The 13755-nt window shown below is 41.9% G+C and overlaps 1 protein-coding gene across 1 annotated transcript; it reads left to right on the top strand.

Annotated features, from left to right (window-relative positions):
• The first annotated feature begins 341 nt into the window (after positions 1–341).
• sap130a (Sin3A associated protein 130 a) lies at positions 342–12310 on the top strand. Its single transcript, XM_086283326.1, has 21 exons — positions 342–571; positions 1943–2070; positions 2148–2422; positions 2868–3035; positions 3120–3216; positions 3405–3517; positions 3621–3745; positions 3876–4023; positions 4107–4197; positions 4283–4387; positions 4596–4737; positions 5117–5232; positions 5348–5635; positions 5728–5902; positions 6384–6479; positions 6562–6923; positions 7008–7253; positions 7344–7469; positions 9541–9644; positions 9869–9982; positions 11165–12310. Exons 2-21 carry the CDS (start codon positions 1959–1961, stop codon positions 11321–11323), a joined length of 3162 nt encoding a protein of 1053 aa, XP_086139452.1. The 5' UTR covers positions 342–571; positions 1943–1958; the 3' UTR covers positions 11324–12310.
• Positions 12311–13755: the final 1445 nt, after the last annotated feature.

Raw genomic sequence — 13755 nt, 5'->3', positions numbered from 1 at the left:
ATCAGGAAATTTACATGTTAAAGACAGCTTAACACTTTAACAGGATTTTTGACTATTGTACATTATGAGGGGTGCCTGAAATCCTTTACTTTAAAAATATTGGGGTGTTTTTTGTCATTTAATTCTTGAATTGTGTGTCTGGTCGCTTATTTCTTTGAATTAATTACTTTCTGTGCGGATATTTCATTGCTGTTGAAGCATAGGCAGCATCAAGTGGCCTTTAGAGGAACTGCAGTTTTTTGCACTTCCGCCTTGGCTTCCTTTTTTCGGAGGTTCCCACTTGGCTCCAAAGTGAGCTCGATTGCGTCCGTCGATCACGTGACTAGAGTGTCTTAGCGTCCCCCTAACAACCGCCTACCTCCTTCAGCCCGTTGTACCGCTTTATGGCGCTAAAAACATTTCTATTGGCTAGCGATCGAGCAGTCCCTTCTCTGGTTGGTTGAATGTAGAAAGTAGGTGCAGTCCTTTCTCAGCGGTCTTCCGGCTTGCATTTTGAGAGTGAAAAAAAGAAAAGACGAATGGAAAAATTGTAATCCACAAAACGAGCATTGCCCAGCAACTCATCGATACGGTAAAGTCTGCGCACACACAACAGCCTTTTTGTCCTTTTAGCTGTAGGAAGTTTGTGCCGCTGTACTCTGTATAAAGTTCAGGATTTGGCATGAAAAGCAGGTTAGCGGGGCTAGCGCTTCCAGTGTTAGCATGCTGCTAGGTGGGATAGCTGCCTAATGAGGCAGCTTTTCGGTTTTAGGGTTACAGAGGCTAAAACAGCCACCACGGTGGATAGTATCTGACTGAGCTGAAAACGGGTGTGATTCTAGTTGAAAGGCCTTTTCTGTGCATGCTTGTTAACGTCATATTTGGTGCGCATCGACTCAGTTTGCTGCCTGTCATACGATACCGACTACATAATGTCAAACAAAGGTACTGAAGACGTTCGATCCTTTTCAGACACTCAAATACAGCTTTTTCCTGTGATGTTAAACAGCTCTTAATTTCATGGACACGTTCTCTGCCCTCCGTCTGTCCGTTTTACGTTCCCGCGCTGCATGTGAAGGGTTAATCTACATGGCTTTTGTTGTTGTTGAAGTCCTCGGACTGGATCGTCAAGAGCAGAGGTTTTCAAATATTTTGTGACCAAAGGGTGAGCTAAAATTTCACGGCACACTTGTATTTATACCAGGGGAAAATAATCTCTATTCAGGTCGGGAATTTAACCCCATCCCGGGATACTTAAGCTAACCCTGTGTGGTATTCGGGGCTTACAGTCTCACGTTGTCTGTACGTAGCTACAATAATTAACTTTAATAATTGGATGTTTTAGTATTTTCAGTAAGAGTGAAGATAGTCTGTATCCATAACTATGCAAAGCACGTCCATAATGAACAGTTATGCCGTAAAAGATATTTGTGTCATAAATATATTTAATTTTTAAATCGTAGTAGGCATACAGCGGCTGTATGGAAAAAAGCCTATTAGAAACTGAACTGTACTGTGCAAAAAGTCTTGACACATTGGGAAATGGGTGCAGAAATTATTTGAAACATGCAAACATACATGGAAATACAGTACATAAGGCCAAAACGGAGTTTGTGCAGTTCTAACGAGCTTACATTCGTAACGTTTTGTATTCATATTTACATTAATTTTCAAAATATCCTCCATGATTGAGCCTCCATTGTGTTTTACAGATGGCGGTGGAAACTCATTTTTGAACCTCTTTCCTCACCTCTCGTTATATCCACAACAATTTCACCCCAAAAATCTCACTTTTGGATTAATAACTCCATTAGACCAGTTGTCACAGATTCTCAGTCAGTTTCTTGTGTAATTTGGCAAATCTGGCATTCCTCAGCCTTTTCTCCCTGTTTCCCATGATGCCTATGATGGTGTTTTTAACTTTGTCATATCCTGTGTGCATCTGCTTTGCATCCTGTTTTAGATCATAAATAGTTAAAATGAGCTCCCAGCAATTCCCCCGACATGGGCTGCCTGCTTCCAGTGGGGGAGCACCTCAGATCCCAGCACCTGGAAACCTGGTGCCTGTCAATCAACCGTCAAGCGCTTCAGGTAACATTTAATCACACAAAAATGGCAGAGAAGATGTAAGTGTGTAGTTGATGTCTAATCAAGTTGTTTTTCCTCAGGTGGAGGTGGTGGAGATGCAGACAGCAGTCGGGATGGTGACCACGGTCAGCATGATCATCCACCTGCCGGTGGCGGGGGAACCTCAACTTTCAGAGATGAAAAGCAAGAGACCATGGTGGTCAGACCATACCCACAAGTACAGACGCAGCTCGGCCAGCCTCCAGCTGCCACCCAAAATGTGGCCATTCAGCCCGGCACACCTGCGACCTTACCGACCCCCTCTGTCCAGCTCCCACAGGGCCAGCCTGCAGTGCTTACTGAAAGCCAGATGAAGGTGACCTTTAAGTCTCTGTTTGAGTTTCTATAAACTTAACCATCTCCAAAGTAAAAGGAACATAATTTGCTCTCTTATATTGGCAAAGTTTTCTGAGTGTAGACAGTGTTCAACGTAACATTTTCCCCCCTGGTCTCAGTTTTTGCAATTCCTGAAAATAATAAGACGCCAATTTTCCTTATATTTTAAAAAGTATGTTATTGTAGACTAAGCTACCCAACAATAACTTAAAGTTAAAATTAGCTCTGAAGTACCAAAAGGTTCAGTAAAACTCTGATCTGTGGGGGGAAAATGTAATGCTGTAGACAGGAATCTCATCATAGGATATTTCTTTTTTTACTTGAGCTTGAACCTTTCACCTGGGCTGTCTGAATCTGATCATCTAGCTTGTATTATTTGTTAAAACAAACAGATGTTAATTTTTTTAAATTGATGTCTTTTTCAGGCGGTCTTGAAGTCACCAATGCCAAGTCGTCTTATTGCTCCAGCACCAGTTTCCAACCAGGCTCATATGCCCATACCCCCCAAGGTGCCTGGTCACATAACAGTCACCATCGAGAGCAGCATCGCTACCACCCCGTCTATCCCTGTGGCAACCATCAGTGGTCAGCAGGTGAGTCTTTTCTACATTTGCTTTTAATGTTTGTCTTTTTCCTGCTGACAACTAAAGACCTGTACTGCTTTCTTGGTGTTTAAGGGTCACTCAAGCAACGTGCACCTGATGCCGAACTTTCAGATCATCAGGACCCCTGCTGCAGTTCCTCAACAGTCCTTCCCACCACACTTGCCTCGAGGTATATAGCGAGGAAGACTCCTGTGGGAGTACCTTTAGTGCAGCTTTGGGAAACGAGTACTTGTAAATGATCTGTCAAAGAGAAAGTAAAAGTTAGATGCAAACTGATTTGGACAGTCATCTCCTAAATGTTGTCGACAGTATGTCAGGCTTGCATTTTGATGGATTGCTGTATTTTCTGTCCTGCAGGGGCTGCTGCAGCAGCTGTTATGTCCAGCTCCAAAACTGTCTTGCGGCCAGCCACTGGAGCAAGTGCAGGAACTGCCCAGCCGACAGTGCCACACATCATTCACCAGATTCAGGTGCCCTGCAGAACTTTAAAGAAATAAGAATATTCATGTTAGTTATGTAGAAGCACAGAGTATAAGGCTGCTGCTGTTTTTTGTTTTTCCATACTGTCCACAGTCCCGATCTCCTGCAACAACCTCTACAGCTGTCCTCCCAACCGTGGTGGCTCCCATCTCAGTGACTAGAACTCAATCTCCAGTTATCAGCCAGACAGTCTCACACTCTCCAGAGGTGATACATGGGTAAGAAAAGATAAAGTCTGAGATCGTTCAGTATGTTGTTAGCCAAGTTTGTTTGCAGTTTAGTGCTACTTGTTTACTTTGCATTTTTGAAGAGGTCATATTTATCTATTTATTTATTTTACTATTTCAGGCGTCCAGCAATGACCATTCACCCCCCTCCACCCGCTGTCAGCATCCAGAGGCCTCAGGGGACCCGTGACACAGCCACACGGATCACTTTGCCATCACACCCTGCAGTCGGAGCTCAGAAGTCCCAGCCTCCGCACACAATGACACAGGTTACTACTCTTGATGATGCACTGCAAAAATATGCAATATTTATTTTGCATAATAACTAAAATCTTGCCTTTTTTCCATACAGAAATCCATATTCAGTAATGTGACACCAGTAGCTGCAGCAACTGTGGCACCAATAGTTGCCACGAACACTGTGCCATCAACAACTACAATAGGTATCAGCTTTTATCTTGATTAGCATGTCAAATCTTTGTAATGTTACTAAAGAAGAAGCTGAAATCTTGTTTCATTTCTGTTTAGGCGCTGTGACACACACCCAAATGACGAGTAGCACGATTGTCACCATGACAATGGCCTCACACTCTTCTCATGCTACAGCAGTGACCACCTCCACCATCCCTGTTGGTATGTTGACTCTTTGGCCTCGTTCATGCAACATTCATTTTTGTGCTGCTGCCTTTTTAAATGACATGGAACAGAACGAGCTGCGTTTTTACAACTTGGAAGTAATGAAATATTATTTCTAGTGCATGCACATCCCTACATATGCTATCTCACCTTTCATTATTAGCATGTAGCTTTTCTTAACAGTCTTCTGGGGTGTTGTTCACAGCTAAAGTGGTCCCTCAGCCTATCGCCCATTCTTCACCCCGTGTTCAGCCTGACTACCCAGGAGAGAGAGCCAACCTCATCCCCATCCCTGGCCACAGGTCTTCTCCCAACCCTGTCACCATGGAAGCCCGCAGCGACAATAGGTGAGCTCACTGTGCTGGGGAATTTAGTCTGATCATATGATGGGGTATTACACAGTTGTATCAAAAATCTGTGCGCTTTCCTCTTATTTCCTCTAAAGTTGTGGAATTAATCCAAGTTTAATTTCAGTTGAAATTTTTGGCCAATTAGAAAACAAGTTGTCACATTGTGTTTTCCATTTTACCTTTCAGCATATCCTCTTTGTTGTTCTCCCTCCATAAAACTTCCAATTCAAAAGTATTAAATATATTAAATATCTCTTTAAGTCTGGACCAGCATGTGGCAATGATCCAGATCACAAGAGTTTAAAGTATAAAACATCACAGACAATGAAGACAACCAATCCGATCCTGTTTTAATTCTTGTTTCTTTCTTGTTAAGACCTTCTGTACCAGTGCAGTTCCAGTATTTCCTGCCTGCCTACACTTCGTCATACCCTCTGCCACATACCTACACCCCTATTAGCAGCTCTGTGTCCACCATCCGCCCGTACCCCGGTAAGCACTTGCTATAGTCCGAGTGTCTGCTCATTATTGGAAGGACTTAAGTCTAGTTTAGTGTAATGTAGAGCCTGGGATTTGAAAAATCTTTTACCCTTTTGTGCTCTCTAAGTTACTCCTCAAGCTCCGACTTCAGCGTTGCCAGCTCAAGCTGGAGTGGGCGTGGCGACCACTGTGCAATTGAACCGCATGCAGCTGATGGCAGTGGACCGCATCGGTCTGCCGTCTGCACAGATCAGCACCCAGGGGATCCAGCAAGCACCGATCGCAGCGCAGGGCATTCAGCCTGCATCGATAGGCGTTCAGGGTTTGCACACGTCTGCGTCAATCACCACACAGGGAATGCAGCAGGCGCCGGTCACTCAACAGCAGCAGCAACCGCAGTCTGAAGCAAAGCCTGGTAGTTACTTAGATCATACCAAATAGCATGGTCTCTGAGTCTTTTACTGAAATTTGTTTGTAATTAATGTTTGTTTGTTTTTTTTAATTCAGGGGTTGTTTTGGCTGATGGCTTTGTAGCAAGCCCCATTAGCAGCACCTTCAGCACGACCCAGCCGGTAGCCACCATGGTGCAGGCGCACACCCAGGGGGGAGGAGTGGGAGGAGCTCCCACACTGGTCTCCTCCCCAAGACCGAGTATTCTCCGCAAGAAGCCCGCCAATGAAACGTGAGTATAACACATGAAGCAGGGTTTTGCAGTAAACCTTACATCTTGTTTTTCTAAAATAAATATGGAGAATGCTGAGACATTTTGCAGGGTAGAAATAAAACTGAGATGAATACACAGATGATTCCCTACTAGAGAGATGGCTAGTTTTGAAACCAAAACAGGAAAAGTCGTAAACTCACCAACTTATTCTAACCAGAGTAAACAAACTAAAGGTTTGAAACAGCACTGAACTGAATATTTTCAAGCTTATATATAAAATCTCTTTAACCAAACATGGTGAGAGTAAAGGAGTGAGGGAGAAACACAGAAGCATCGTTGTTGGAGATTTTCAGTACTCGCTCTAAACGGAGGATTACTTTCACACGCTGATCAACAGCTCTGAATCCACAGTGTCCAAATATCCATGTCAAACCATATCAAACTTCCAATTCCAGTAAAATAGTTTAATGTTTTCTTTTCTACACTTCCCCTTTCTCAGGTGTGTTCGTAAGAACCTGATCCCCGCCCAGTCTGAAGCCAGTACTGGGAGAATTGACAGCGGCGTGAGAGGAGCGGGATCGCCTCGACCCGCTGGGTGAGCTTGTGTCTCATTTGTTACATGCGTGTTCATTTCCTGTTCTGTGTCAGTGATGTAACGGGTTTTGTTCATCCATCAGAGTGAAGCCCAAAGCTGAGGTGCACATGGCGGTGGCCCCTCCTGTCATAGCTACAGTAGAAGCATTGCCTTCTCAGGGTGGAGAGCAGCAGGCGGTGTCCTCGAACACCCAGCACCTCGCTCAAGCCATCCCCACCATGCTGGCTACACCCGGCCCCGTGCCTCCCTCACAGCCCTCCACTGTCCTGTCCTCCTTGCCGGCTGCCATGGCTGTGACTCCCCCTGTCCCGGCCTCGATGGCCAACACTGTGGCTTCCCCCACCCAGCCGGCTGCCAGCAGCACTCCAGCATGTGCCGCGAGCTCTGTCTGCCCAGATGTGAAAATCAAGCAGGAAGTGGAGGCGATGGACACCTCTCAGCCAGGTGACAAACGTGTTTGTGCTCCAAATGTTAAAGTCATCTTTATAGAAAATATAAATAAAAACTAACATGCAGGCTTCCCCTTAGATCCCAACACGAGTATGTCAGCGGCCCCAGCCCTCACCACACAGACGTCCACCCTGAGCACCCCAGCCACAGGCGATCTTATCCCTGGAGCCTCCCCGAGAAAGAAGCCCCGCAAGCAGCAGCATGTCATTTCCACAGAGGAGAGCGAGATGGTCGAGACTAACAGCACAGATGAGGAGAAGACCCCAGGCAGGCCCATCACCGGCAGGGCCGAGAGACGGGAATCTCCACCAAGGGAGTATGTCGGTATGTAAACTGATCATGGCGGTGCGGATGATGATGGTGATGTTTCCTGTCTGCACTATTAGTTTTGTAACACCTGTTTCTATGTTGAAGATGAAGAAGGAGTGCGCTACGTGCCGGTGAAGCCTCGCCCACCTATTACACTTTTGCGGCACTATCGTAACCCCTGGAAAGCTGCTTATCACCATTTCCAGAGGTACAGCGACATCCGGGTCAAAGGTGAGTGTCTTACTGGCTGCAAACAAAAATATTTAATATTTCATACCAGCAGCAGCTTTTTCAGTAACTGCAAAGGGGGGTTGCTTTTTAATTTCACTGTAGATTCCTATATGTGTGGTAAATATTGATGGATATTTTTGTAAACTTTTGTGCAGCTGTATGATTAATTAATTATCCATTAATGCATCAAACATGCAGATCCTGAACTCAAAAACAGAGTTGAAAACATGGCTATTAAAGGTATTTACTTTAATTACTATTATAATTCAAATGAGAACCAAAAAAAGAAAAACAGAGGTAAGGGTGATGGGTGACACAGTCACCCGGTGGAGAGTTAGGCCATGATCAGGGACTGTTTTTGACCCTAAAGGCCACCCAGAGATGAACAATACATTATAATTGTACTTAATAAAATCACTGATGATAGACTAAATAAATAGATTTTAGGTAGATGCTTGTGCATTTTAACAACTTTAACAATAATACAGACAACAATGTAGTTAAACAACTTACAGTTGGTTTTATTGGAAATTAACTTTAAGCTATTAGGCCCCAGGGGTTTTCTGAGCTTTCTGCTCGAAAATGAAATGACCAAAATAAATGGAGTATTTCTCTGCAATTACAAACTCTGTGTAAACAGTCTTGGTATCAAAATAAAGCTAACACTTGTGAGATGTCATCAGACGTGTAAATATTACTGCAGATGTTACTATGGCAAAGTTGCTGTGACTCAAACATAGAAAAATTTGATTTTTTTTATATCCCTCGTCTAAGTATTTTATAGCATATAACACCTTTGAAAATATGCTTCAGTTCACATTTAACTCCAGAAAATCATAAATCAAAATATGGATATTACCTGTCCACAGGTTCATGGTGACGTAACTGCTCTTTTAACTGTTTGGTGTCTTTGCTTTGTTTGGTGTTTCCAGAAATGGTTTATATGAGATTTTAGCTGAGATTCAGAGGTTTCTGTGGAAACCACTCATGTCGGCACTTATATTTCTGACCTCGTGTTGTAACTGAGTAAACGTGATCTCCTCCCTTTTTCCCCCATATTTGGGGGTGCTGGGTGCTTAACTAGTTAAAAAACACAAACAAACATCTGTCTCCTATTTTTTTGTGTCACATAGGAAAGAAGCATCAATATCTAATGAAAAGACTTATTAGTTTGGCCTTGCTGTGTATCATTGTGGTGTTTGGTGCAGTTTTCTTGTTTTGTGGGGTTGTTGTTGTGTTTTTTTTCAAGTGGAGATGAATATCTCTAACAAGTTGATTTGTTCACATTTGCAAATCTTAATTTGTAAGAGAAATGTATATATTTTTTGAGTTTGTGCAACATGCATATAGTTTCATTTTTCAGTATTTGTCTGTGGGGCATTTTTCTATGTTTTAACAAATGTTTTTTACATGGCCTTACAGAGGTGATGCTAAGGGAAACGTGCATTTTTTTTCCTTTTTTTTTTTTTTGGTAATGTGCTGGAAAAGCTTGAAAATCGACCTTGAAAGTGCTTAAAAAGTGCTTGAATTTGACCCTGAAAAATGCGTGCAAACCCTGAAAAGCTCATTAATGTGAAAACACTGTTATAAATAAAGATAAATCATTACACGTAAAAGACACTGATTTAAATTGCAGGTAAGTCATAACCATTTGTTTATCTTGACACAAGTTGAACTAAACATCGAGTGAGTTTAGAGTTTGAGGGGTTGAGCAAAAATGCACTGTTATGCTTCTGAATCATGCAAGACAAAATCAATTCAGTTCAATTCAGTTTTATTTATACTGCGCCAAATCACAACAACAGTCACCTCAAGGCGCTTTATATTGTAAGGCAGATCCTACAATAATACCAAATATGCAATAAGAGTAAACAAATTCCTTTTGTTTGTATTATAATCTTGATTTTATCATTTAAAAAAAAAAAGCCAAACTCAAATAAAATGTTATAACCGTAATTGAGGTTAAAATTAAAAAACAGAGAGGAGCGATCAGTGAAGTGTTTGAAAGGCTTATGTTGAATCTTCTTTGTCATTTTCCTCAGTTTAATTCTGCTTTTTGTTAATGTTTCAGAAGAGAAGAAGGGCTCCTTGCAGGATATGGCCAATCAGAGAGGAGTGGCATGCAGAGCACAAGGCTGGAAGATTCACCTGTGTGCGGCACAGCTCAGGCAGCTGGTGGGTGCTGACCTCCTGACCTTTATTATATTGGCCCAGTTAATATAGTTTTGTCTTTAAATTGGGGGGAAATAGTGCTTAAAGTGAGCTTCTGTTTTTAAAAAGAAATGTAATCAATTAAAAAAATTGTTACAATATTTCAGTGTGACTTTGCATTTCAGTTCAGAGACTTTTACGCTCTTTAACAAGCAGATTTTTTTTTTTTTTTATCGCTTGTTCTGCAGTCGAGTTTGGAGCATGATGTGTACAGCCGCCTCTCCACCCTTCAGGAGGGTCTGATTCCAAAGAAGAGGGCCGGCGCAGATGACGACCTTCACCGAATTAACGAACTAATACAGGTGCGGTTGTTGCTGCACATTAAAAATAAAGGTTTCACTGCTCAGGTTATGCAAATTTTAAAAAATCAGTATTTCCTAAGTTATACATGTGGGTTGGGCCGGAGTTAAGAACTTCAGGACTTCTTTTAAGATATTTAGTAAATAGATAATTAAAACCTCAGCGGAGAAAAAAAGACTAAACAGGAATGAAAACATGAAGAACGGTGCGAATAAAAACAGCATACCTGTGATGTGTTTAATGCCAGACTCTCACTGTGATTAGCAAAGTTAATGACAAAGCAAAGTTCAGTGCTTCACCCTCCAAAATACACTCATTTGGTTATAAACCATGTGGATACAAATTTTATTGCTTATTGGGTGAGTCCGCCTGCCCTGGTCCAGTGATGATGCTGAGTTGGTTATAGAAGAATATTGTGTCTCTCTGAATCCAGTTCACTTTTTAGAGGCGATTTGGTTTTGTCAACTTGTCTGAATTTCTCCTTAAAGTTTCGAACAGCACAGCTTATGAACCCACAATGTAAAGCATCTGAAAAATGAAGTTTATACTAAAAACAAACCAATGTTCTCTCTGCTTTTCTCTCTGTGTCATCAGCAGCAAAAACATGTTTAAAACTAAAGTAAAATTGATTTCAAAGTCCAAAAATTTAAACCCTGGACATCTTCTAAAATCACACAGTGGGGCAAACTGGAGTTTTTGGCAGGCCATTTCTGGCCCCCGCGCCTTATGTTTGACACCTTCATTATAAACACAGACTTGGCTCTCTATGATCCTAGTGACAGCAGATAGCCGTCATATGGTTATGTGTAACACAGCTGTTCAATGGCCAGCCAATCAAATTAAGCTTCGCTTTAAGGGGGAGGAGACAGAGGATGAACTGAGGGGCGGGACCAGGCCCAGTGTAAGATAAATAAGGATTATTTTTAGCTGTAATCATGCAAAGCTGCTCTGGAGTCCAAGAATAGAAGTATTGGCTGGAAATGAGTATAGCAGATCCTCTTTAACACAGATTGGGCTTCTGAGTTTTGTAAACTGCTGCTTTTTTTCTTCTTCTGTAGTTTGTTCATGTAGTTCCTTTTTGTTCTTGTTAGGCAGGCTGGAAAAAGGCCCACAACTTCTCTCTTTCAGGTACATGTAATGTTAGTAATGAGTTTAGCAAACTCAATCAGTACATTTCTCCTCAGGGTAACATGCAGCGCTGTAAACTGGTGATGGACCAGGTGACCGAGGCCAGAGACACCATGATGAAAGTGCTCGACCACAAGGAGAAGGTCCTGAAGCTGCTCAACAAGAACGGCACAGTCAAGAAGTCCTCCAAACTGAAGCGCAAAGAACGGGCGTAAGAGCGACCTCCCCATCTGCCAAGAAACCGCTGCCGTTCCCACCGCCTCTCTCTCCGTGTAGGGGTGAAGGAGCTGCTCAGAGTTTTGGTGCTATGATTTGCTGCATACAATCACACGCACCCTCCATATCTGTGGGCACAGAGAAGAGCAACAGGACGGCTTCGAGGAACAGGAACTGGTTCTCGTTCAAAACACAGGAACATTGTAGGTTGTTAGAGTGGCCACTTGATGGCCACCGTGTTTTGTTTTTCCCCCTTCCCCTTTCTTTTAATGTATGAACCCCCCCCCCGAAAGATCCTTGTTACTAACTTAGTTTCTGCCTCTTGTAAGACTTTTGGCACATTGTGTATCTGTGATATTCGGCTCTAAAAAGAGGTGCAAGGTGAGTTATCCAACGGAGCCGGTCAGAATCATTCAAAAGGACTCCTTTAGCAAACTGTAAACGGACTAATCTCAGTCGTGCTCTTTTCATCAGTCTGTGCCTTTATTTTGTCAGTGTACATGAGATGGACTGGGCCGAGCTGCTCCACACGCTCTCCAGATGCTGTTAAAATGTCATTTAAAGAAAAGTTTCAGGTTACTTCTACTGCTTCCTTTTTAAAAAAAAAAAAATCCAGCAGCTTAATTTGTTTAAAGAGAAAACAAAAAAAGATATTTTATCAGCCATAATTTAGGCGTAATCTAAAAATCCGGATATGAGAAAATATTTCAAACTGCCATCAAATCTTTCACTTAATCTGGAATAAAGAGAGCGGCTGTGCTCGTTTGAACAGCGGACTGAATTCATGTAAATCACTGTAAATGTGCTTCTGTTTTTCCATCGACCTCGTTCTTTTCCAGTTTTGTACTTGATGAAACGTTTTGTGTGCTGTGTGACGTGCCGCTTTGTGCTGCAGAGTGTACGAGCTGAAGTGAGCCTGAAACATCCAGACCTTGTACATTGTTTTTGTCTGTGTAATTATAGTAAAGATACTGAAAACAATACAAGTTCTGCTCTTATTTTTGAGTTTTCATCCTGCTAATTGTGTTCGTATATAAAAACATTTCACAGCTTTATATAAATATGAGTGGATTAGGAAATTATTCTGACTCAGATGGAGTCACAGGTTGAGGATGAGCCTGGTAGCAAAATGTTCTACCTGGTTTTAAGCAGGTAGAACATTTTGATCTCTTTACACAGTGAGACTTGCAGTGGGTGTAAAACAGATGTAGTTTCAGTTTTATAACTGAAACTCACCCTCCCTGCCTGTACGCCAGTGTTTGAACGTTGCGCTTCAAACTGTACTACAAACCAGGAACTGATACTTGTTGTACTAATTCATATGCAATTAATTAATTAGCATATGTTCAGCATTCAGTGCAGCATTATAGAAATATGTATGACTATGTTCTTGCATTTTTGCAAATCTCTAAAATTAGAAACATCCTGCATCAGAATATTATTGAAAAACTAGTTCATCCATTTATTATTTGTAGGCTGGATGCTGTAATTCAATATTATCAGGTTGTCCTAAAAGACTTCCTGATAAACCTTCAGATTATCAGTTTGGATTTGGGAGACAGACACCCTCTTTACTTTTAACATTAGGCATAAAAATATATATATATATATTTTTTATAAAGCTTATAGTTGGGGCTGGATCAGGTGGTAATTAGTTATTATTAACCTCCTTCCTCACCTCACCCCCAGCCTATTACAGCCGATGGCCGCCCCTCCCTGAGCCTGCTTCTGCCAGAGGTTTCTTCCTGTTAACAGGGGGTTTTTCTTCCCACCGTCACCAAGTACTACATGAAAAATCTGATTCAGTCCCACGTGTCACTTAATTTGGCCACATGTTGATGCAGCTGAATTTCTTCCTTTATTTTGGTTTTTGCTTCTGGAATAATCTGACCTGTCTGTTTTTATTCGCCTTCTTTTATCTTCAGGCTGAGCCCAGTCATTCCCTTTTACTGCATGCTGTTTTACAACATAATTGCCTGTGATACATCACAACGTGTTGGCACGTATTTGACCCATGACAACAGCGTGTTTATCAATCAGGAAAAGTTATTGTCACTGGCATTTATATAATCATCATTCCACTTTTGACTCAGACTCTAACTTGTTTTTTGAACCATTTAAGTTCAGAAAGACCAAAAAAATGAAAATATGATGACTATTTGTGTGCTACTGTGTACCTTATCAACCACCATGAAACCTGACTTTTACTATGTGAAAATAACACTTTATAAATAGCAGCAGTAGGTGTTTAAAAACAAATAAATTTAGGGGGGGGGTTTTGCGCTTCTATTAAGTAAATGTTTGGGATGTGGCATTATAATAGTTACTCTCTTGGTTCTGCGTTTGCAGGAGCAAAGTCAAAGTACCATAAAGTGGGGCTTTGCCAGGAAAACTTCCTGGTTTAGAGCCACTCAAGGAACTAGTCCCTCAT

This window comes from Aulonocara sp. 'chitande type north' Nkhata Bay, linkage group LG23 (assembly GCF_057382095.1).
Source record: "Aulonocara sp. 'chitande type north' Nkhata Bay isolate Kocher_YH1m ecotype deep benthic linkage group LG23, A_spYH_male_GT1.1, whole genome shotgun sequence".
NCBI lineage: Eukaryota > Metazoa > Chordata > Actinopteri > Cichliformes > Cichlidae > Aulonocara > Aulonocara sp. 'chitande type north' Nkhata Bay.
This window is presented reverse-complemented; position numbering and strand designations above follow the sequence as displayed.